Source organism: Myxine glutinosa, chromosome 1, assembly GCF_964187855.1.
Source record: "Myxine glutinosa chromosome 1, kmMyxGlut1.1, whole genome shotgun sequence".
Taxonomy (NCBI): Eukaryota; Metazoa; Chordata; class Myxini; order Myxiniformes; family Myxinidae; genus Myxine; species Myxine glutinosa.
The window spans coordinates 385,669,122-385,696,076 of record NC_136261.1 but is presented as its reverse complement, the minus strand read 5'-3'; the positions used below and the strand labels follow the sequence as shown (position 1 = coordinate 385,696,076).

Sequence of the window (26,955 nt, the reverse complement as noted above, 5' to 3'; positions counted from 1 at the left end):
GCCATCCCAAAAGAGGCGTTCCAGCGCTGCTTCCGACAGTGGCAGAACCGTTGGGAGAAGTGTGTGGCAGCCCAAGGGGACTACTTTGAAGGAGATTAGTGCAAGTTTGTTGTATCTGGATACGAGTATTTTTTATGAACAAAGGTCGGATACTTTTTGAACACACCTCGTATATATTAGGCCGTTCAGAAATTATATGGTGGGAACATTGTTTTTACTTCAAAAATGCATACCTTCTACTTTTGTGAGGTTGGATATTATGAACAAATGTGACAACTTTCAGGTGGATTAGTATACATTAAGTGACAGCTCAAGTCATATGTAGAAATGAAAAAAGAACCAATTTTTTGGAAAACTAGTGATTTAATATAGCTTTCAATGCTTTACTTTTTAAATCATTTAATTACTCAAAAACATATTTTTCAATTAAGAAGATTATAAGTCATATGTCAAATGTTTTCACATGATAGAAACCACTGTCTTTATCATATTAAGTAGATATCATTAGGTTGTGTTGTCCTCAAATAAATCTTTCTTCAGTGGCTTTCTGATCAATTTCCTGTGTTGTTCTACCACTTGGAAGATGAGCTGACGCTGTTCTTCATCATGAGTGAGGGCAAGGTTGAAATCTGTAGCCAACTTTACGGCACGTTCAGCACAATCATTGACCACATGTAGTGCAGAAACTTTTTCTTGGGCAAGAATATAGTCTTGATTCGAGCTCCATGTTTCAGGATCGCTTTTAATGAACTCCTTTGACAACTTGAGCACAGAAGAGATTGGGAGACCTTCTTGTCACAAACTCAGCTAGCTGCCTCTCTTTGAATGCGTGACTGGCAGGAACATGAACTCTTCTCACATCTTCTTTCATCTCAGGCTTTTCTAAGGAGATTACCACATCCTTTTTCACCTCCACTGCAATTTTGTCAGAGAAGAGAACTAAGCCAACCAAATCTTCACTCAAATACCATAGATGACTCCTCAATTTTGACAGAGCCATCTTGGCAACTTTTTGATCGACTTCAGAGTAGTCTTCCATAGCCTGAAGAAGGTGTAAGTCATTGGAAGGTGCATTGCAAGTATCATTTGCAGTGAACCATGCTTTTACATACAAGGTGACTGTGAAGAGACAAATACGTCTTAGTGACTGGAATTCATGTGCAGATAGCTGAAACTGGTCGCGAAAACAGGATATCTTGAGGCAGTATATGCCTTTAGCCATCCAGCGTGCACGATGGTATGCTCCAGGTGGGCTGAACTTTACATGTCCTTCCACATTATCTCCAAGTGTGATGAGAGCCAGTCTAATGAATTCCAAATAGTCATCTCTTGGCAGTTTGTCCATTAGTTGACTGCGAAGAAAAGTTATTGCAGAGTCGCGATTGTTTTCAAACCAAACCTTCTCACTGCCATCAAGGCTTGTGGCAAGTGATGCAAACTTGCTTGTGTCAATGGAAGTCCAATGCTTCTTAAAGCGACCGAAAATGCCAATTTGTGGTCCAGATGCAACAAAGAATGTGTCAAATACAGCTGAAGCAATGATTTAAAATATGTGATGCCGACAAGCCAAAAACAGTAGGCGTTTGTTTAAGGCATTTTGAATGATTGTGATTGCACCCATATGGAGTCCTCTATTTGTGCTTGTTGTGTCAAAACATAATCCAGCAAGCCATTCAGACACACCATCCCATTCATTGATGAACTTAATGACTGCTTCTCCCATCAGGATTCCAGTACCAGATAGAAGTTTTGGAATGCCAAGAAGCTTTTCTATGTCTTTTCCAGATACAACAACAGGCAAACGATCAGCCATTGTACCATCATTGTCTGGCATCAGCTTGCCATCAAAATGTACAACAAGAGGCGTATCAGGCGAAAAGTTTTCCTGAATAGTTTCTCCAATTGACTTGCGGACTGTCCTTCGAGCTTCATAAAGTGAAGTTGTTGACAGTGTCAGTCTGCTTACAGGGACCCCAGCAGCTTTCAGTGCAGGACCAATGATGTGCATTGCTTCACATGGTGTAGTTCCAGTTCTATCCAAACTTGCTGCAACTAAAGGGTCTTCTACGATGCAACGTTTGTCCAACTTCATAGTCATTGGAGTTGTTGCTCCTGATGTTTCAGGCGTATCGATTTGTTTTGAGAAATATTTGTTAATCTCCACAGGCTCATCATCATTTGAAGATTCTTCACCTGTTGATTGTGATGAATCATCCAGCACTTCATTAGGGTTCATCACCATCTGTTTTTTGCTTCCTGTTCTTTTTCAATGCGCATCATCTCTTCACCTTGTCGTTTCTGTCGTTTCTCTTCTCGCTTTTTGAACTGCAAGTCTTCTCCGGTCATTATCATCTTCCTGGGTCCTTGTTGATCTTGAAGGAACTCAAAATCCTGTGGAATTTTGATAAGCTGTTCAGAATTAGCATGTGATAGATCAAATAGCTGATTCAGTTTATGGCTAAAATCAGTCTCCAATTGACCCTGCCTCTCCGTTCGCCGTGCCTTGTTTTTCCTAAGAATGATATACTCATGATAGAAAGCTTTAAGTTTTGCAATTGCATTTGGTTTGTGCTTTGTGGGAATGTTAGCCATATGCCAAAACTGAAGTACATCATCAATGACATTTGAACAGCTTCTTGGAACATCCAGTTTGTTGATCTTCAAATCGAAGAACAGACGACATAATACTTGACGATTGGTGGGTAATTGATTGCCCTCAAGTGCCGGAATCATTTCTCCCAGCAACCAAATGCTGAGAGAATCCCTTGTTTGATAACCTGCTGCAACTGCTGCACTCATCATTGGTTGATTACTGCAAAAAAGGGAATAAGAGAAACTTTATTTTTATACAAATAACAAATTCTTGCATAATAACATATATAATATGCAATACATTGTATAATGTATAGTGTATACTAATACATAAGCGTTACAACGTATATATATATATATATATATATATATATATATATATATATATTACTAGCTGAGGTACCCGGCTTCGCCCGGGTTGAATAAGAATAATACAAATATATGATGAAAAGAACATGTATATTTTAGAGCAATATCACAGTAGATTTCCTACATGAGGTTTTTTCAATTTTCAATTTCTCAAAACCTCTGGGAATACAACATTTCTGGTTTTCTTACTTGGTGCCAAGACATAAAGATTGCTTGGTTTTCCAACCCTCGAGCAGCCCACGTACAGCTGGCCATGGGCAAACACTTGTTCTGTGATGTTCAGGCCTACAACCTTCATTGATTGCCCCTGTGCCCTGTTGATGGACATAGCAAAACATAGCCTGATGGGGAACTGAATCCTCTTGAAGGAGAATGGAAGGTCAGGTGGAATAAGTGGTATCCTTGGAATGAATACTTTCTCTCTTCTGTATTGTCCTGAGAGGATGGTTGCCTCTAGGACATGCGGCAGCATTTGCTGGATTGTCAATCGTGTTCCATTACACAGCTTTGGTGGATCAAGATTCCTTAGAAGCATGATTGGTGCTCCCACCTTGAGAATCAACCTGTATGTTGGGAGTCCTTGAGGCTGATGACTGTTGAGAAACTCAGTTGGGAGGTTTACTGCCTGATCTTCATGTCACTTTGTCAAGAGAATCATAATTTCTTTCATGACCGGGCAGCGAACGTCATTATGTGCGACATTATGTGCGACTCCTACGGACGTGAAAACATTTGTTTTCCTTAAAAATATATTTAAAGTAAATAAAATGGTACGTAAATTAACAATAAAAGAAGCAATAAAACAATTAAAAATACAATAAAAAGCACATTAAAAATATATAAATATGTACGTACAGTATACTGTACATACGCGCAACCGCTGATTCTCATTCAAAACAGAGGCGATGTACAGTATTCCTTTACTGTGTCTGTGTTAGCCATGGGTCCGAAGAAGGATAATGCCAGTGTTTCCAAGCGTAATGTTGTTACGATGGAAGATAAGTTAAATCTGATTAAAAGGTATGGAAAAGGTTGAAAAGTGTCGGTGATAGCGCATAGACCTTATCGCGAATCGGAACCGCAATGCGCCATGGGATCGGAAAGGGGCAATAGCGCCGCCACAAACTACACCATGGCATTGCAGCTGGCCCGGTTTTTTAAACCATTGATATTAAAATAAAAAGTAGCCTATAACCACCGGAATTTTATGCTGATTCCGAATCTGTGTCTAAAACCTTTCTCCGATGTGTAGTTCTTGAGTTATAAGCGGACATCCAGACAGACACACACACACACACACACACACACACACACACACACACACACACAGACACTCCTTTATTTATATAGATATAATATATACGTTAGCTCATTCAAAAGTTTGGGTCTGTTGAGCTGTCACTTAATTATAATGGATTGACTTGAAATTTTTGCCAGTTGTTTTTACCTGTTTCCTCATGTTTTGAGCACCTATGCATATCAAATTTCAGAATTTTTTTTTCTGAACACCCTAATATATATATATATATATATATATATATATATATATATATATATATATATATATATATATATATATATATATATATATATATACACACACAAGTATATGTTGTGCTGCGCACACACTACTCGATTGCCAGAGAGGTAGGCCACAACGCGTTGGTATAACAAAGAGTCTTTATTCAAAGCTCGCACTTCAGCACTGGGCGGGCTTGAGCTTAGAGCCCGCATATATATCCCGAGGCCACGCCTAGTCCCTGGGCGTGGCCGATCGGTCAATAGGCGGGGCATGCATTCCAGTTCCCTGCCTGGACGTTCGTGCCACCTGCTGGTACGCTGAATTCTTGTCCCTTGTGTCCGCCACATATATATATATATATATATATATATATATATATATATATATATATATATATATATATATATATATATATATATATACTGTATATATATATATATATATATATATATATATATATATATATATATGTATATATATATATGTATATATATATATATATATATATATATATATATATATATATATATATATATATATATATATATATATATATATATATATATATATATATATACAGTGAAACCTTGACTTACGAGTTTAATTCGTTCTGTGACCGAGCTCGTAACTCAATTTGCTCGTTTCTCAAATTAAATTTCCCCATTAAAATGCATTGAAATGCTATTAATCCGTTCCAGCCCCCCAAAAACCACACCAATTTTTTTTTAAATATACAGTATATATAAAAATATCTCGCGCTTTATATTTCACCTGTATGCAGCATACAAGTTGGCAGGATGGCCTGGACTGGAGGTACGCACACTTGACTCTAAACTGTCCAGCCTGTGTTTGAATCCCGACCCAGCTATAACCTGTCATGGGTGAATCACAGGCAGGGTGATTCATCAATGTGTGTACCGCTAAACTGGGCGCCCCGTTTGTGTCCCATTAGTTGTTGGATGTTAAGGATCTCACCGTGTTTTCCACAAAGAGAAGGCGAGCTATCGCCGGCACTCAACAAGTTGTGGCCTGGCATGCTCTTCTCTGCCGTTATATACATCCTCCTCAGCATCTTTTTCCAGAAGAGCCCTGTCTCGTCACAGTTGAAGATTTGCTGGGGGATGTATCGTTCGGCTTCTATCAGTTCGGCAAAAGTTATAATAAAATCTTCAGCTGCCTTCACATCCGAGCTTGCTGCCTCACCATGCCTGACGGAGTGAATGCCGGTCCTCTTCTTAAAATTATCAAACCATCCCCGACTGGCTTTGAATGACTTCCGATGCCTTGTCCGTTGATGATCCCGCCGTCTGCTGCACCAAATCCCCTTAAATGTCTCGGGCCTTCTCACACATGATGCTCTCGGTCACGGTATCTCCTGCGAGCTGCTTCTCCGTCAACCACACAAACAACAACTTCTCCATCTCTTCATGGATAGAGGTCCGGAGCTTTGAAATAATCGTAACGCCCTTGGCTGGCGTTATAGCCTTTATCGACTCCTTCTGCTTCAAAATCGTACATATCGTAGAAGTACTACGATCGTACTGCCTCACCAAGTAGGCAACACACACACCTCGCTCATGTTTTTCGACGATTGCGTGTTTTATATCCAAGCACATCATCCTCTTCTTCTTCTCAGTACTGCCCTTGGCACTCAATTTCTTAGGACCCATGGTTAAAACTAAGAAATTTTCCAAAATAACCAAAATGCGAAAACAAAGCAGCAGCGATATACGGCAGAGATGCTTGCACGGCAAGATAACCACGTGACCGGAACCCACCTGGTGGCGGGTGGCGTAAGCTCGTAACTCAGATCTCGGCTCGCATCTCAAAGCATAAACCGCCCGAGCGACGGCTCGTATCTCGGAAAACTCGTAAGTTGGTGCACTCGTAAGTCAAGGTTTCACTGTATATATATATATATATATATATATATATACACAGGGGGCTGCAAAAGTAGGTATACAGTAAGGATTATACCAGTATTACCAGTATTATAATAGTGGTGCTAGGATTCATTTAATTTGAACGTTTGAACATTTGAGGGATTAATATGTTTATTATTGATATGTTTATTATTGATATGTTATTATTGATATGCTTGTATAACCAATAAAATACGTTTTGTGCGCACGTTTTGTTTTTCATTACTGTATACCTACTTTTGCAGCCCCCTGTATATATATATTAGGGTGCATCAAACGCCCCATGATTTTCAAAAAGTTGTTGTATTTTAATGTCTATTCCCTCAAATGTTACACTTGTTGGTAGAAGTATGTATGCAAAAAATAGATGAAATCAGAGGTGGTCCTGGGTGGCCACCGGCCACTTTTATATATTTAGGGCCATTTAGGGCCACAGCTAAACTACTTTACAAGATAATGTAAAATTAACTACAAGATAATGTAAAATTAACCATTATACCTATATACAAAAGTAAAGTCCTACTTTTACTAAATGCCTAATATCAAACAGTTAAAACAACCTTACATGTCAATGTAAAATTAACCAAAATCGTTCTTCATATTACAAAGTTGTAGTACAGTGTTGTAGTATTGTACTTTCATTGATTAAAAGTTTGAAAATGTATTAAGCACAACGCCAATGTCACTACTCCAACTTTGCTCGTTTCCGCAAATTTGGCCTCGCTTTGCGGTCACATTCAACCACTTGAAGAAGATTTTGGAAGTGGTCTTCTCTTCTTGCAGTTGAGACAAAATCAGTTGCGAGCTTTACTGCTCTCTCCGCAGGGTCATTCACAACATTAAGCCCATCCACAATGGACTTGGCTGCCTTGAAGTGCTCATTGTTCTGCCAAGTGTCAACATCCTCTGTTAGGAAGGTCATATCTAGGTGAAGAAGGTTTACTGTAAACCACGAGTCCTCGTTCACAAGATCAGCCAGGGTTGTCGCTTCTGTAATTTTTGGAAATGACGGTTTGCCATATCCAGAACCGTAGCGGTGTTTTGGAGTGCTTGGCATTTCATCTGGTTGTATGGCCAGTAACACATCTGCAAGGGCACGACGATCCTTTTGAGGAATTGCATTGCTGAACAGTGCCAAAACAACCAGTTCTGGGGTTAAATACCACAAATGTCTATCAAAGGCTTTCACAGCGCTGACTGAAATGGTTGAGTTGACAGCTTTATAGTTGAGCAGAGTCTTGTAAAAGCACAAATCAAACCATGGGGCATTTGAAGCAGACTGACATATGAGCCACCAATCACAATAAATATAAACAACAAAAACAACAAACTCCTTCAGTTTTTTCTGTTGATGTTGTGTTGTTACAGTTCCTCGAGGTAGTAGAGAAATTTGCTCTTCAAGTAGGCATATTTTGATGGAATAAAGAATCTTTGACATCCACCTTGCTTTATGCATGGCCCCTGGTCTGTGGAGTGTTCCTTGTTTTGTGACATCATCATCGAGGACTACCTGGCAGAGTTGTGCCATTTCCTTGTAGTCTTCCCTACAGTATGAAGCGCTTGTGCGGATTGTGCTTAAAACCTTCTTTTTGTAGGATAAAAGCAGCTGTTGTGCATAGTCATTGTACATGGAAATGTCAATTTTGGTTAAACTTTCATTCTTTGCATGCGATATGCGTTCCCAATTCTTCTGGAATTTTTGGAACAAAGATACTTCTGGAGACTTTGATGCCTCAATTTTGAGAACGTCAAACACATGATCCAGGATTACCTCTCCAACATGATGGCGACATGCACACCACAGAAGAGCACGGTCCAGTTTTGATTGAATGGTAACACAGGCAGCTGTAACGTGTCCAGTGTTTGATGCTGTTGTGTCAAAACATAAGTTGACAACTGATTGTTTGCACTTCCATGAATGTAGATACGTGTAAGTGTGCTCGGCAATGATGTCACCTGATGACCTATCACTTCCAGGAGGATATCTAGCCACCCCCAGTAGCTTTACATCAGTGGCATTCCCAACCAACACTGGCAATCTTTCTTCCTTGACATTCTTGTTTGTGAGCGTTGGTATCTGCTTGCCATCCCAGTGAAGTGTTGCAGCTGTTGGGGCGATCCAATTTTCTTGAATATCTTTGGCGATAGCACTTGTTATTGATCGTCGAGCCTTATCAGCAGTTGAGTACGACTTGGCCACACGACGTGGATCACCTCCTGCCTCTTGAATTACAGCTTTGGTGAGCGCAACCTGTTGAACAGGAGTTATGTTTAGTCGAGTAGCAACAGACACAACTGAATGTCTTTTCAGAATATCATGAGGAATAAAGGCAGATGTACCTGCATATGTTGATCTGTGGTGACTACGCTTCCTTTGAAACTCTGGAATCGCCTCTTCTTCAGTTTCTTCCAAGCTATCTGCAGAGTCACTATCATCAGAGCATACAGAACTAATTGTCATCTCTTGTACACTGGATGATTCATGACGTTCTCGTCTTGAAGCTTCCGCTAAGAGGCGTTTTTCTTTTCTATGATCTTTATCAACTTTCTTCTTGTCAACACCACCAAATGAGGCTACTCTGTCAGATTTCATTGACTCTAAAAATACTCTATCTTCCTCATTCTTAATGTTTGTCATTGCATCTTTTGTCCATACACCAAAGGTCTTATCAAGACGTTCATTCATGGTTTGCAACTTAGCCAAAGTGCTTGGAGATTCTCCGCGAGAAACAGGTATTTGACGCAATTTGTTATTGTCATTAAGAAGGTCAAGTATTAGTTTGCAGCATTGATGGTCTGAAAGCATAGGAATATTTGCTTTAGTGTAGAATTTTTTCAGCTGGATAAGGACGATGCTGGCAGATTTCCATTTCAGTGGCTGAGTTTGTTTGCCTTCACATATTTCTTTCTGGATGTACCACATCACGCATCGAAGAACCTGCCGGCAAGTTGGGAGGCGGACTCCTGTCAATGTACCATCTGCTTCTGTAAAAGCATTGCCAAGACCAAAAATGGCACTTGCTAATCTGGTCTTCTTATCTGCCATCTGAAAGAAAATAAAGGATATTATTAGACTACTAGTATGGGACCCACGATTAGACCTCCGATTTCATTCATGTAAAAATACAAACTAATTATCAAACCATCGTTTTTTGCATAAAATTGTTATATTTGTATTCCTCTCATCAAGACCTTCAATTTGATACCAAACATGACTAGGTTTGGGTGTAAAATAACAAAATCAAACATTTTTACATAGTGCGGCCCCGAAAATGGCCCTAAATATATAAAAGTGGCCGGTGGCCACCCAGGACCACCTCTGATTTCATTTATTTTTTGCATACATACTTCTACCAACAAGTGTAACATTTGAGAGAATAGACATTAAAATCCAAGAACCTAAGGGCGTTTGATGCACCCTAATATATATATATATATATATATATATATATATGTATATATATATATATATATATATATAATATATAGAAGTTTACAAACACCTCACAGCCACGAAACACGAAATTAAAAACACTTCACAGCCACGAAACACAAAATTAAAAATACCTCACAGCCACGAAACACGAAATTAAAAACACCTCACAGCCACAAAACACGAAATTCAAAACACCTCACAGCCACGAAATTAAAAACACCTCACAGCCACGTGATTTAAAAACACCTCACCACATCATTTTACACCTCACCACCACGTGATTCAAAACCACCACCACGTTATTAAAAACACTTCACAACCACGGAAATAAAAGTTTCAGGGAGTAGTTCAGTGACAACAGACACTGCCCAGATATGTAGATATATAGATAAATAAACCTGAAAATCGCAGAGCCAGAATTATTTTTTGGTCTGGGAAGCCCATGCGAGGTTTCTTCTTCTTCAGCCTCTCACAACCCTTGGTAAATATGCGATCTTTTAAAAAAGAGTTCGAATTTTGCCAAATCTGTTTTATTAGTTTGTTAATATACTTCAGCCATTGACAAATCTGGAATTATAATTTTATTTGTGGTTCAAATTAACCCGGGACATTGTGTCAAACGATGCCTGCAAGTCTGTACATGTGATAAATAATTAATTGTTCACAGGCGAAGACTCTTCTTCTTCACGCAATAAAAACTTCCAGCTTGCAGACCGTACATCCAATTCTCTTCAAGTTTTGCACACTTGTTATTCTTCATGACTTCTACTACATTTTGAAGTTTCACGTCGATCAATGAAGTGGTTCAAGGGATACAAATGTTTTGATTATTTGTGTTTAATTAACAATATCTGCCAAACCACGTGACCTATCGCAAATTCCAAAAGGACATTTTAGTAGACTGATACGCTGAACAGATTTGTGAAGTTACCCCTCGATTTGATCACAAATGAGGGAGGAGCTAGGTTTTAAATGTTTGTGCTTAAAAACGTCATAACTCTGAAACCATGTGATGCATGACGTCATGCTCGCTGACGTTTTTGTTCGTCATGGGTATGCGATTCTGCCTGCACAGTTTGGCCTCGATCTGTTCAGGCGTTTTGGAGAAAATTTGATTTTAGTGTTTTTCACTCAAAACAATATGGCGGCCGAACCACGTGACCTGTGACGTCATAATTACCAATAAAATATTCTGCAGACCGAGTCCCTCCTATGGTAAAAATTTGCTCTCAATCGGTCCAATTATTCCAGAGAAAATGGTTTTTAAAGGAAAAGAGAAAAAAAAATTCCCAAAAAAACTTCCTGGATCCGGAATAATATCCTGAGCTACACCAAAAACAAATCAATTCTTCCTTATCCCAACTGCAATCATCCCACAAACTTTCATCCAAATCCGTTCAGAACTTTTCCAGATATCTTGTTCACAAACACACACACACACACACACACACACACACACGGACGGACACGATCGAATGCATTACTCCCTGGCGGGAGTAATAAGATATGCGATAAACATACAATGATAGGTACTTTGACAGGAATACTGGAATAATGGACTGGAATACTCGGTATTTGTGCTTCTCCAGGATACAACAGAGATCATCTGGATTCTGGTCAGGTGTACCAGATACACTGAGCTGACAAAACGAAAAACTCTGCAAATCGGTTTTGTGATCTTATTATAATAGAGCAAACGTATATGGTTATGTCATTATGTATTAGTGTAGCAGCATAGCAAACCTGTTGTGCATTTTGTGATACAAGCACCAAATTTGGCACAAATGTACATTAATATGTTGCGAACATTTTCAGATATTGGGCCACTTGAAATTCCGTAATTTTTTTTTTCAAATTTTTTCAAATTTCGTAATTTCAAATTTTTCGGGTGACACCGTCACAATTTCGGTCTTCGAGGCCGGCCGATATAGTGGGGCGGCTTAGCCCAAATATTCAAAAGAATTGTGCATTTTGTGATACAAGCACCAAATTTGGCACAAATGTACATTAATATGTTGCGAACATTGATTGTGTGGTCAGCAATGAAGACGAGAGTCTGAATTACATGTATGCAAAAGACCTTGTGAACCAGTGAAGCAAATACACGGGTAAGCATGAATTAAATCTAGGGCATGATATAATTTCCATGATGTTTACCTCTACACTCAATGGTGGAAGGAGGTAATGTTTTGATCCCAGCTTGTCTGTATGTCTGTTTGTCTGTTAGTCCACAAAATTCCAGACAAAGCTTGTAGTAGTGGTAGTTGTAGTGGTAGTGGTGATAACAGAAATTGTTATATAGAACTGAACTTATATTATTATTATATGCAGAAAATAACTTCATTTCTATATGCCCTGCAGTGGACAGGTTAATTGGTTTATGCACTGAAGGGGTCACCCTGGTGTGCACTGCTGTGTTCTGCCTCACTGAGTTGTTCAGGTATGATGTACTCAGCACAAGCTTCCGGTCGGCCCGGAGGTGGGGGTGCGGGGCCTGTCACGGAACGTCAAAACAAACGGCCTGCCGGGGCCGCCCAAAAGTCGGGCGTGAGGGGCGCGTCCACTAATGGAATGCCTCTCGCTTCCCAGATCGAGGGCCACGTGGTCAGGAGAACCTCGTCCCTTCCGGTCACACTTTGCCTATCGGCCGGCCTCGAAGACCGAAATTGTGACGGTGTCACCCGAAAAATTTGAAATTACGAAATTTGAAAAAATTTGAAAAAAAAAATTACGGAATTTCAAGTGGCCCAATATCTGAAAATGTTCGCAACATATTAATGTACATTTGTGCCAAATTTGGTGCTTGTTTCACAAAATGCACAATTCTTTTGAATATTTGGGCTAAGCCGCCCCACTATATGTTCATATGCGACGAAAACATCTACTTTTTCTTCTTAAAATAAAATTAACACCATCTTAATTAACCCTCTTAATTATGTTTAGAATGCTGAGACCCCTCAGACCTTTGACGACACTTTAAAACCCCCAAGACCCTCAAGACCGCCAAGACTCCTGAAGACCCAAAATACCCTTAAAGACCCAAAATACCCCAAATACCCTGAAGACCCAAAACACCCAAAAGCCCTTAAGACCCCAAAGACCCAAAACACCCCAGATAATCAAAATACCCTGAAAGGCCCTGAGGATCCAAAATACCCTGAAAAAGACCCAAAATATCCCAAAGATCCCAAAAGATCCTGAAGACTCAAAATACCCAGAAGACCCAAAAGACCCCAAAGACCCAAAACACCCTGAAGACCAAAAAGACCCTTAAAGAGCTTGAAGACCCCAAATACCCTAAATACCCTCAAAGGCCCAGATAATAAAAAAGACCCTGAAGACCCAAAATACACTGAAGACCCAAAAGACCCCGAAGACCCAAAATATCCCGAAGACCGAAACCACCCTGAAGACCCAAAAGCCCCTGAAGACCCCAAAAGACCCCAAATACCCAAAACACCCTGAAAACCCCAAAGACCCTTAAGGACCATTTCGACCCTGAAGTCCTCAAACACCCAAAACACCCCAAAATACCCAAAATACCCTTAAAGGCCCTGAGGATCCAAAAGACCCTGAAGACCCAAAAAAACGCTGAATTGGTCAAAGATGCCGATCCATCTCAAACGACGTGTGAGGCACGCGGAGCGTGCCGAGTCACGCTAGTTTATAAAATTAGCGGGTTAAACAACATAAAGTCTCCCGTAATTATTTGCTTCAGCCGATCTTCAGCTGTGGTGGTTGTGGAGGAACATCAGGCATCGGCTTCAGTGATTAGCCGAGGCAAGTGGCATATATAGAATCTCGTGGCTCTGAAAAACCATTTAAACTTAAAGAAGAAGAAGGCTTCATCTTCCTTTTATTTTCGCACTGTAATGTGGTGGTGACACTCAAATTGCTGGCGGTACAAACAATCTTCCTACGATGTGCGAAAACAGGAAGTATTCAACAACTACGAAGAACTTCCAGGTGAAATTCTTGCAAACCTCGTGCTGCAGCTGAGACAATGGCTCACATGATCTGATCTGACCTCATTTGAAGAGGTTTGTTCGGAGATTCTCATTTTATTATTTATACTGAGAAAGATCTGAAAAACGTTTATTTAAAGATAAAAAAAAATTCTGTTCGTTGATTAATTTAAGTAAACGAGTTTTTATTAAATGTATGTTGAGGTATTTGATCATTTAATGAGGTGTTTTTTCACTCGTTTTGTTTTATTCACTGCATTGTTTTATATGACGTCATCACGAAATTTCATGCAACGATGGTTAAACCTCATTCTTCCTTTTAACTACAAACCAGGCAGAAAGTTTTATAATTAACTTGTATATCCAATGTGACCTCCAAATGAGGAGGTGTTATAAAGGTTGAAGATGATGGATGGATGAGGGATCTATGTAGAATTGGTTCGGAAAAAATTGTTGGTCCCATCTGCTTCATCCAAAACTAAAGTTGGAGAATCTTCTCGAAAAAGTCGTTTAGACCAGAGATTCTCAACCAGTGGGTCGCGACCATCAGTGGGCCGGAAGGTGCAACCACGTGGTCCGTGGACATCATACCCACCTGAGAAGGCAGGTGATTAGTTTACCTCACGAGTGTTTGTAAAATTTACCTCACGAAAAAAAAGTTATATTAATGCTGTTGTATTGATTTGTGATTGGAATGATTTTGTTGAAAATGACATCCGTAACATTCGCGGATTCGGTATTTGCAGGTTCGCCATTGACTGTATTGGGTTGATCGAAGGTGTTTCCGGCATGGAGAACGTCTCTGGCATCTCGTGTTCACACGAAAAGGTAAGCTGCTGTGTTTTACTTTTACTGTATTTTATTTTAACAAACATGGACCATCAACTGAAAAGAAAAACCGATGATGGTGGTGAAACTTCAGGAGTTTTTATAAGGTGGTGAAACGCATGGTCAGAAAATACGACCACGAATGTATTAAGTTTGGATTTACAGTGGAAGGGCATTCAGTCAGAGCGGGCAATCAAGTTCCTGTAACCTTTCACCACCACATACCTGTGTGAGTCGGGGTTTTTACTTGTGACTGGCACAAAATCAAAGACCAGGAATAAACTGAAAGCAACTTTGACAACTTTGAATGGTACTCTGTGAGTCGGCCTCTCACCCATCCCACCTCGGATTTATCTGATAGGTTCTCAGAAGCAAACCCAGGTATCCCAGTGACGTAAGCAGCACTCTATGTTTAAGGTTTAAACGTCTAAAATAAGGAACCAAATAAAGTTGTTATTATTATTATATTTTATTTAATCCATGACTACAGACAGCTACATATAACTGTACGCTTCTGAGATGACAGGATTATGTGTGTTGAACCTGAAAAGTTTAACTCCCAGCAAAGTTGAGACTCCTTGGTGCATGTGTGTGAGACAATTGCAATGAGAGGAAAATAAAAACAGGTTTCAGATGTGCGTGTGTATTAAAGAAGAGGATCAACTCTGACTGAATGCGGCATGATGCTGATGTCTGTCTCAAGTATGCACATCACATCAATTACATACAACAACAACAACAACAGGCATTTTAAGCCCATTTCCCCTCCAAGAGCGGAGGTTAGCCTTGCGGTCCCCATGACAATCTTCTCCATTTTGCCCTATTTTCTGCATCTCCCCTTGTTAACCCCCTTGCCCGCATTTCTTCTTCGACCATCTTCAGCCAAGTCTTTCTCGGTCTTCCCTGTCCTCTACTTCCTTCTACATTCATTTACATCACTCTTCTCAACCAGTCACTTTCATCCTTCCTCAACACATGACCAAACCATCTCAACCTGTTTCTCTTCACAGCATCCATCACAGGCTCTATTCCCATCATCTTTCGCAATTCATCATTTGTCTTCCTCTCTCTCAACGATACTCCACACATCCACCATTCGCATTTCCACCCTTTCCAGCCTTCATTGCTGCTCTACGTTCATTACCCATGTCTCGCTCCCATAAATCATAACACTTCTCACACATGCAGCATACACCTTTCCCTTCAGCTTCAACGACACTCCCCTCCTCGTCAGCATGCCACTTAGTTCCCGAAACTTCTTCCATGCACATCTCACTCCAGCAACCGTTGCCGAGTCTGATCCACCTTCTCCATTCAGCATGTCTCCGAGGAAACAAAATGTTTTCACACCTTCCAGCTTCATGCCGTCTCCAAGATCCAACTCAACATTTCCTCCATCTGCAGCTCCCTCTGTGCTCACCTTACATTTGAACGTAGCTGCCACACTGGTTAATGACCCTCTCAAACCACTACATTTTTGATGAACCCACTCAGCGCACATTGTACATTGAATGGAATTCAAAGTTCACACGGCCACTTCCCAGTTCTTTCCACCTCACCACATGCTTTACCACTTGCCTTCACCTTCGTTTTTCCGATATTCACCTTCAGACCTTTTGTCTCCATACATTCCTTCCACTTGTTCATCATCTCCTTCAGTCCATCCATACTTTCTGCAATCAACACCAGATTAGCTGCATACAACAACTCCCACAGCAAACCCTCCTTTACGTTCCGAGCCAGCACCTCTATCACAGATACAAATAGCAGTGGACTTAGTACCGACCCCTGATGCACTCCCACCTTCACCTCAAACTCACCACTGTTCCCGTCCTTCGTCCTTCCAGCTGTGCGCGCTCTTTTGTACATTGCCATCACGACTCTGCTCATCCATTCCTCCACTCCTAACTTCCTCAATGCCTATGTCACTACTTCACGTGGAACCCTATCGAATGCTTTCTCCAGATCAACAAACCCAAGAAACAACTTCTTCCTCTTCTCCATGTACATCTCCTGCAACTGCCTCACAATAAAAAGCGCGTCTGTCGTTCCTCTTCCTGGCATAAATCCAAACTGCATTTTGTCAATCTTCACTTTCTTCCTTATCCTCCTCTCCAACACCCTTTCCAATACCTTCATTCCATGCTCCAATAACTTTATCGCTCGATACGAGCCACAGTCCATAGGGTCACCTTTCCCCTTGTATAGAGGGACGAGGGTATGCAGTTCCCAATCCACTGGAATGCGGCCTTCTTTCACCACCAGATTGCAGATCTCTGTCATTCTCTTCACACCCCAATTTCCCGCTGCCTTCAACATATCTCCCACAACTCCCGCCGGCCCTCCCGCTTTTCTACTCTTCATTGCTTTTATCGCTTCCTCAACTTCCTTCTCGGTTATCTTCTCTGCCGGTCCTAAAACTGGGTTACCCTCTATGTTGCCATCCCATTTATTCTCTGCATTCAACAGTATAAGCAACTCACCCCCATCACATCACAATTCTCTTTCGCTATCTGCTTTGCAATCCTGAATACCGCTCTCTGACCCTCTTCCAAATCCAAGCGTTCTCCGAACATTTTCCTACATGCCTCCTGTGCCTTTGCTCCCTCTTTCTTTGCAGCCTTCTTGGCTGCCTTGTAACTTTCATGCTCTGCCTTTTCTGTCCCCATACCCTTTGCCTTTTGCCACTCCTTGAACTTATTCCTCTTCTCGTCAATCTTCTTTCCAACTTCATCATCCCACCACGATGTTCCCGAGTGCCTCGGTGGTCCTTTTGTCCATCCACATACCCCACCAACGGCTCCCAACAGACTATCTTTCATTGACATCCAACCACTTTCAAGCTCAAACACATCATCCTCGACCATACTCAGTCTCTCTTTTAATGCCTCCCTCACTGTCACCTCTTTCAACCCCCACACCTTCATTCTCAGTTGGTACTTCACGCGCCAAGCTCTCCTCGCAACTTTCACCCTTATGTCGCAGACAACCAAGTGGTGCTGTGAAACGGCCTCCTCCCCCGGGATCACCTTTGTGTCCCGGAGGTGCCCCCTGTCTCGCCTACGCACCATCAGGTAGTCAACGGTTGTCGTCGACCCACCTGACGTGTATGTAACAAGCTTATTATCCTCTTTCTGGAACTGAGTATTACAAATCAGCTCCATCAGCAAACTCCAAAATCCTTTCACCTTCTCCATTTCTCACACCATATCCGTAACCCCCATGAACTCCCTCAAAACCGTCCATACTCCTTCCCACATGTCCATTTAGGTCTCCTACCACAACAACTTCCTCATCTTTCACGTTTTCCATCAGCTTCTCTATTGCACACCAGAACTTGTCCTTCTCTTCATCGCTCCGACCAACCTGCGGAGCATATCCTGAGATGATGTTCACCAAGAGTTTTCCAATCATCATTTTCACCATCATCAACCTTTCACTCACTCTCGTCACACTCACCACACTGTCTACAAACTCCTCAGAAAACAGGACACCAACACCATTCACGCCCTCCGGGCACTTTTGCCACACAAACTTGTATTTCTGTCCCTGACTACCCTTCACCATTCTCACACCACTTCCCTTCCATCTCGTCTCTTGCACACAACATATGTCCACTCTTCTTCTGACCAATACTTCCACCACTTCTCCTGATCTCCCTGTCATTGTCCAGACATTCCATGTCCCAAACCTCAGAAACCGATCTCCACGTCGGTCAATACAATTAGCATCACATCAATTACGTCACATCAATTAACACATCACCTTCGAACTAGTATAGCATTCATTTGCTGCTCAGGTCTTTTTGTCACAAATACATGGAATTAGAGTGGCTGATGCAGCTTACCCCCTTTATCTTTGGCTCATCAAGATAACGTACTGGCAAATCATTTATTTGTGGCCATACTTCACAGCTCAAATGTGAGTGTGGCTGTCTCTTACGTATCCTGTCAGTCTAAATGTCGTGATCAAGCTGGATACGTTTGCCGTTTTTCTGGATGAAAATGAATGAATGATCGTTTTGAGGCCATTTTTCCCCACTAAAGCGGGGGTTAGCCTTACAGGCCCCATGACCTCATGGTTCCCTTTTTGAGGCAGTTTTTATGGCCGGATGCCCTTCCTGACACCAACCCTTAGTCGCCTCTTACGATGCGCAGGGACACGGTGTACCTATTCTAAACCGGGGTACACACCGGGATCATTCATCCCAGCAAGCTGGTACTCAATTTGCCGACCTCGGAAGAGTGACAGGCTGAGTCATCCCTCCTGGTGTTAATTCAGCGATCGACTGGGATTCGAACTCAGGATCCTAGGATCCCAAGCTGGCACCCTAACCGCAAAGCCAACACCAGGCTGATACTTGATCAAATTGGATAAGATAATAAAACACAAATCATTCCAAACTGAGTAATGAAAATAACATGTATAACTTTTCTGTGATTAATATAAGCATTGTATCCTTGGCTATATGCTGACTTTTGTAAATTTATGAATTCTTTTTCGAAGCCGCAAAATGTCCAGATTGCAGGTTCTTCTCTTTTGGGAAGTATTTTCGTCAGCTTTGGAAAGTTCCTGAATAACATCCTTTGTCTCTGAAAAGATTTTCGGATCCCAAAATGTGCACCGGGACAACGTTTCTGGTTTCTGTGGAATCGGGCTCAATGATTTCTGCAGTCTCCAATTTGAGGATGATGGATTAACACCCAAATCTGGTACGTGATGTATTTTTTAAATACAACATATCATGTCAAGAAGTAACCTTTATGTTCTGTGATTATTTTTTTAAACCTCTGCCACCAAAGGTGGATGGAGACTATGTTTTCATCCCTGTCTGTTTGGTTGTTCGCAAAAATTCTTTTTTTTGACAAGTATGTCTATCACTCCGGTTTGTGTGTTTGTGTGTTTGTCTGTCCGCACATTTATACTTTCCTTCAGGTCACAATTTTAAACCGATCTTCATGAAACTTCCCCAAATGGTGGCGTTGGTGGACTGACAGAATTCTATTTATTTTGAGGTCAAAAGGTCAACATAGGCCAAAGGTTAATCACTTTTTTCAAATTCTCTAAAATCCTAAATTTTCATCCGATTGACTTGAAATTTTGAATAGGATTTGCACATTAGCGAACCGAATTCAACCGCCAACTATTTTTGACATCATCGGCCAAAAGGTCAACATATGCAAAAGTCAACAACCTTTTCAAATTTCTAAAATCTTCAATTTTAATCGAATTAACTGGAAATTTGAATAGGATTTTCATGTCAGCTTATTGAATTCAACCACCAACTATTTAAGAAAATAACATAGGCCAAAAGGTCAACATAGGCCAAAGGTCAACATCTGTTTCTAATGAATAAAATCCTCAATTTTCATCCGATTTGCTTGAAATTTGAATAGGATTTTCATTGCTGACGAGCACCCACTGATTTCGAACAAGTACAAAGGATGCGCTGCGGAGTACAATTCTACTCTATTTTCTTTTATTTGTTTTTATTTTTTTGCATGCAGAGTCAAGGCTCATGTAAGTGATCACATTACATGTGAAAACATGCACAGACCCATAAAACATACAATAAATAAAGGCAGCGGGAGACAAGAGGGAGGGGGGGTGAGTGAGAGGAAAGCATACAAGCACAACACAACAGTGGAGGACAAGGACGTCTGTAGAACTGTGTAAGGGAGAGTGCCGGTCGTGGGGGGGGGGGGGGGGGTAGGGTACACGGTATAAAGCAAATTAACATTACGAGGAATTTCAGGAAAGAAGTTGGAGATTTAAAGAGGTGGATTTGGGGTGTTTTAATGGGGGAAGAAAAGATCAAGCTTTTGGATGGGGGAAGATAAAAGATGGTGGTGGACAGCTGTTTTGGAGACCTGGAAGAAGGAATGGGATTGAAGAGAGTTGTGGCAGTTTGTTCCAGAGGCGGTAGAAAAGAGGAGTGAAAGAGTGAAGGTGGGCAGAGAGTCATGATTTTGGTAGTTTCACCAGAAGAGGGTTGCTGGCAGATCTTGCGCATCCCACATAATTATTTGAGGAACAGAGCACAGACATAGCAGGGGGAGCTCAGCCAGAGAGGAGACTGTAGAAGACAGAAAGACCACCAACGTGCCTGCAGTGAGTTAGTAAAATGCCATCAGAATGGGCTTCATCGTGGGAGATACCAATGATTCGAAAAGCTTTGGTTTCTACAGCATGAAGTTGATTTGGATGTGAGGCAGGAGCATCAGCCCAGAGGGGAGAGCAGTACTCCATCAAGCTGTGGATGAATGCTTTATATGTGGTGAGAAGCCCAGTTGCAGATGGGACCAAGAAGGACAGGAAAGGAAGGATTTCGGATTTCGGACCAAGAAAGGACATTGCACAACGCTGGATGCCCAGTCGGTGAATGCCTTTGGAGGCCAGCATGGAAATGTGGTTTTCCCAGGAAACATCATGGCAGATAGTGAGACCCAAAAGTTTGAGTGACAGAACTTATTTGAGAGCATTTTTGAGGAAGTAGATGGGAGGGTTTTCTAGATGGTCTTTTCAGATAGACACAGTGAGTGTGTGAGATTTGTCACGATTGAAAGTCATGTTCCACTTGTTTGACGAGTTTGTGATTTTATCCGGTCTGCAGAGAGTGAAGAGGCTGCTGCCTGCCAATCTCAAGGTTGAGATATGAAACGGCAGAGGGTGGTAGCATCAGCAAAAAGAAAAGGATTGAGAGGACTTCCCAGATAGTCGGATAGATCATCAATGAAGACCAGAAAAAGCACAGGGCCCAGTCCACTGTCTCGAGGAACTGAAGCCAAGACAAGAAGGGGGAGATGAGAGAATTCCATTCAGGGCCACAGGTTTACTATGACCAGAGTGGAAGTCCAAAAGCCATGCGTGGAGATTGTCATGGATTCCTCAAGAGGAGAGTTTGGTGAGCAGCGCAATGTGCCCGACCGTATTGAAGGCATGACATATGTCGAGGGACATGGCTCTGATTTCCTGTTTAGCACTGAGGACTTACATTCATTTTTGAGACAGCAGAGAAGCAGCCTGTCCAGATTAGAGTGGCGTGGTCTGAATCAAAAATGATGATCACAGATCAAGCAATTGGAGAAGAGAAATTATTTAATATCAGAAGCAATAATGGAATTCCATGATCTTGCTGATAAATTGGGAGCAGGCTGATTGGTCTGTAGTTTCAGGGATCTGTTTTTGCACATTTTTTGTGTAAAGCGGTAATGTTGGCTGATTTCCAAGCTGATGGCAGATGACTTTGAGCAAAAGAGAGGGTGAAGAGAACAGAGAGAGGGTTTGATAGCGCAAGTGATAGGTTTTTGACACAAGCACTTGAGGGAAACACAAAGTTAAGGCATTCAGCTTTTTGACGTGTAGTGTCAGGTGTGTGGCCGTTTGAGTTAAGGGAGGGGATGGGAGGGAAACAAACACCAGAAAGGAAACAGATTTGACCAGACACCAACAGGACTTGGAAGAGGGAGACAGGTTTGAGAGTTCAGTGTTGAGAGTAGAGAGGTATTATTTCCTGGCTTTCTTGAGGAGAGACACAGTTGTTCCGAGCTTTGTGAAAGGGAATTTTGAGAAATTTTAACGGCAGTAAATTCCAAGAAAAAATTTGATCAATCTTACAATCTTTGTTTTATTTAAATTGAATTAAATACTTGAACACTGTTGAACACAAATCAACTTCTTGTTACTTCCACTAACCTCCAGTTTAGCATGACTTGGACATGTAAAATAGGGTGGTGTAGAAGGGTGATGTAGAAGACTGCTTCAACAGCACTTAATATCCAGAATTTTTCTTTTTAACAATCTTTAACTTCATTATTAGATTTAAATTGAAGTCCACATTCCATGACGTAACATGCTCTATGAACTCTAAAGATGGTTCTCACTCATTTCCCTGCAAAAGACTGATGCTAATTTGTACACAGGTGATGGCTATCCTGTAAGTAAGGAAGGCCGACAACACAACAATGATTCATCTCTCACAGAAGATTCAAAATGTGCTTCTGCAAAGGAAGGTTTAGATATTCACATGACAAACGGAAGTGCTTCTTGTTTTGCAACTGGTGAGTGGAAATACAACAAATTAACATACAATCTTTTGTGTTGACAAAAGATATTTTTTGAAATGTGTTAAATATTTTGCATTTTGATTTCGACAAAAAAAATTAATGTTCTGTTCTTTGTTTCTGTAGAACAATCAAGAAGTAATATGGGACAAATAAGGTCCAGTCACAGCTTGACATTGAGGAAGAAGACTTTTTTGAAGAAACAATCACATAATGAAGACTCACTTCCGATAAAATACAAGTCTGGGCCTCGCAACACCAAGATTAATATTAAATTAAACAAATACAAAACGGTTGAAGAAAGACGAATTCGTTATAAGTGTAATGTGTGCAGAATGGATTTTGCTTCAACGAGTTACATCAAAATACACATGACGATCCACACTGGCAAACTCCCCCACAAGTGCTCTGTCTGTGAAAAAGGTTTCTTGACAAAAAGCAATTTGAAATTACATATGAGGATCCATACAGGAGAGCGACCCCACAAATGCTCGATATGTGATAAAGGTTTCTTGACAAAAAGCAATTTGAAATTACATATGAGGATCCATACAGGAGAGCAACCTCACAAATGCTCGATATGTGAGAAAGGTTTCTCTCAAAAAGGCGATTTGAAATCGCATATGAGGATCCATACAGGAGAGAAACCTTACAAATGCTCGATATGTGAGAAAGGTTTCTCTCAAAAAGGCGATTTGAAATCACATATGAGGATCCATACAGGAGAGCAACCTCACAAATGCTCGATATGTGAGAAAGGTTTCTCTCAAAAAGGCGATTTGAAATCACATATGAGGATCCATACAGGAGAGAAACCTTACAAATGCTCGATATGTGATAAAGGTTTCTTGACAAAAAGCAATTTGAAATTACATATGAGGATCCATACAGGAGAGAAACCTTACAAATGCTCGATATGTGAGAAAGGTTTCTCTCAAAAAGGCGATTTGAAATCACATATGAGGATCCATACAGGAGAGAAACCTTACAAATGCTCGATATGTGATAAAGGTTTCTTGACAAAAAGCAATTTGAAATCACATATGAGGATCCATACAGGAGAGAAACCTTACAAATGCTCGATATGTGGTAAAGGTATCTTGACAAAAAGCAATTTGAAATTACATATGAGGATCCATACAGGAGAGAAACCTTACAAATGCTCGATATGTGATAAAGGTTTCTCTCAAAAAGGCGATTTGAGATCACATATGAGGATCCATACAGGAGAGCAACCTCACAAATGCTCGATGTGAGAAAGGTTTCTCTCAAAAAGGCAGTTTGAACTTACACATGAGGATCCATACAGGAGAGAAACCTTACAAATGCTCGATATGTGATAAAGGTTTCTCTCAAAAAGGCCATTTGAAAACGCATATGAGGATCCATGCAGGAGAACTGAAATCTGAAATACCGGGATATGAAAAATGAGGTTGAGGATTTAGAAATTGAAGAAACCTGAAATTGTACCAGTGATAGTCTGAGCAACAGGAAATCCGGATGAACAAGAAAACCCTTCCCAAGTACTTAAAAAAACATTCCAAGGAATATCACGACAAACAAGCTACAGGTGGAGGCTGTCAGAGGTTCAGTGATGATTCTAAAACGATCCCTTGGAACAAAGCTATGAGAATGAAGTTTCACAAACTGGTTCATGAATAATAATTCTTTCCTGTAAAAGGAGGTGGAGATTTTGAGTTCTGGGAGAACTTCTTTTTTTTTGTTCTCTTTTTTTTTTGATGGTTACTCGTATTTAGGAATTTTGTTTTCTGTCTGGTTTATTTATTTTTCTTGTCCCTTTTTGGTTTTGCTCAGACGGCATCTTTCCATGGCAGTTTGAACATCAATTTTTTATCAATATTTGCTGTAGTCCATGTTTCATTGGCATGTGTGATATGGGGACAACACCCTTGTTGTAAAATTGTTGATCAGAAGAAGCCTCCTGCCGATGTTTTTCATGAAACTTGAATTTGTGAAGGGTTTCGCAATAAAGAGAGGTCTTTAAAGCACAAATGCACTGTCTGTGTTGTTACCCTGCGCTGGCGAAGCAAAAAGCAGAGTTAAGCATTCAGTTACGTATTCAGTTACGTACGTGTGTGTGCCGTACATGTGCTGTGTCTGCATTTTAAAAATTCATTTTCTTGACAACCGTTCGTCCAATTGACATGAAATTTTCACCATCGGAGTGCCTTCTCCTGTCGTTTTTTCAATGATTATTATGACGTCATAGGTTACGTGGTATGGACGCCATGTTGGAAAAACGTTACACCTCTATCTCCCAAACCGCTCAATGGAAAAATTTGAAATGGCTCATTGTCAAGTTCTGACCATGGGGAATAATATATGTTGATGGTGATGTCATCGGTGCCTTAGTTATTACGTCTTAATTCGACAAGTACAACGCTTGATCTGATCAGTATGAATAAACCAAAAATTCCTCTGCAACTGTTGGACCAATGGACACGAAATTTTCAGAATATGTGCGGCTCCTTCTGTAGAATTTTAAAATGATAATTATAACGTGATAGGTCACGTGGTACAGACACCATCTTGGAAAAAATCGAAAAGAGTTGCACCTCTATATCTTCGAAACCGCTCCATGGAAAAAATTTAAACATGGCTCATTGTCAAGTCCTCCCTTTGGGGAAAAACATATGTTTGATGAGGGCATCTGTGCCTTCGTTATGACATCATAATTCGACAAGTACAACACGTATCCGATCATTGTGATTTTTTTTTTCTCAGCAACTGTTGGTCTGATGGGCACGAAATTTTCACCATAGGATCACTTCCTCATGTGGAATATTTTGATGATCATCATGACGTCATAGGTCATGTGGTACAGGCACCATCTTGGAAAAACTGAAAAAAGGTTGCACCACTATATATCCAAAACCGCTGCATGGGAAAAATTTTAACATGGCTCATTGTAAAGAACTCCATATGGGGAATAGGTGTTGTTAACGATGGCATCATTGGTGCCATTTTTATGACGTCATAATTCGACAGGGACAACGCTTTGTCTGATAAGTTTGAAATGTATTGAGCGTGATCTATGCAACAATTATATTATAGAATATAAATTTATTAAGTCATCACTCACGTGGTCTGGCAGCCATATTGGATCGAAGAAAAAAAATGTTCCAAAACAGAAGAGTTGGCTTGCAACAAGTTGACTGCTCAGGATAAGTATTCCATGAATACCATCTAGTTTTACATGTCTGTTTATGCTTTTTGTGTTTGATGTGCTTATATGTGTTCGATGTGCTCACTCTCAAACGAGCCTCAATCTTGAACACAAAAAAAACAACCATGATGTTCTCCACTACGAGCAAAGGTAGCCCAATAATACAATGACATGGACTCATGTTGGCAGAGCCGGTAACCATGATGTGAAACACAGTATATTAACATCGATCACGTAACATACAAGATCGAGGCTAACATTTATCACACCAAAAAAATCAAACAGACATAAAACATATAATAAGGGGAGCGGTAGACAAGATGGGGAGAGAAGGGGAAGCACACACACAACATTTGAGAGTAGGGACATCAGGAGATCTGTGGGAGGGAGAGGGCTTGAGGGGAGGGGGGGGGAGGGGGTAGGAGAAGTATAAAACACATGGACACTGTGTTGCGGATATGGGATTTGGCCTCCATCCATATCCGCTTGTAAATATTCCCCTATTTCCCCAATACTCCCCAACTATCCCCAATCCCCCATTCCCTAGTCCCATTGTCTGTAAACAACACTCTGTAGAACCGACCTTCCCCTTTTTCCCCCATTAAATGTCGTGCCCAGGTTCACCGCATCTCACGTAGACAACTATAGGACATCTTGCTAGTTATTCTTAGTCTATGTCAGTTAAGGACTCGTTTCCATTAATTCTGACTTCGTTGCACCAGAATGTGATTGTATGGCACCAGTAGTGAGTTTAGGACCTCCCCATACCTCCTCCCATCTTCCTCATGAAACTACAACAACAACAACAACTACAACCACAGCGGGGGCGGCGCGGCCGCGGTGCGGGGAGTGGGCGTCCTCACTCCGGCTCGGTTAGCCGCCATTGCCCATGTGCTCCAGGTTACCTCCAGGTTACGGGGTTACCACGAAGGGGCTGGCTGTCAGCTCCTCGTCAAGGGCGGAGCCCGGTAACCCCCCCGCACCCAATAAGAAGCGGCGGGCCGATTCCATCTGGGGCGGAGCTAACGAGCCGAGGGCGTGTCACTCCCCGCTGGATATACGCAGCCACTT

The 26,955-nt window shown here is 41.1% G+C and overlaps 1 protein-coding gene across 1 annotated transcript; it reads left to right on the top strand.

The window, feature by feature from the left end:
• Positions 1-13,794: 13,794 nt before the first annotated feature.
• Positions 13,795-24,707, top strand: LOC137415626 (uncharacterized). Its single transcript, XM_078771058.1, has 5 exons — positions 13,795-13,881; positions 14,553-14,634; positions 19,235-19,346; positions 22,557-22,694; positions 22,824-24,707. Exons 2-5 carry the CDS (start codon positions 14,596-14,598, stop codon positions 23,951-23,953), a joined length of 1,419 nt encoding a protein of 472 aa, XP_078627184.1. The 5' UTR covers positions 13,795-13,881; positions 14,553-14,595; the 3' UTR covers positions 23,954-24,707.
• Positions 24,708-26,955: the final 2,248 nt, after the last annotated feature.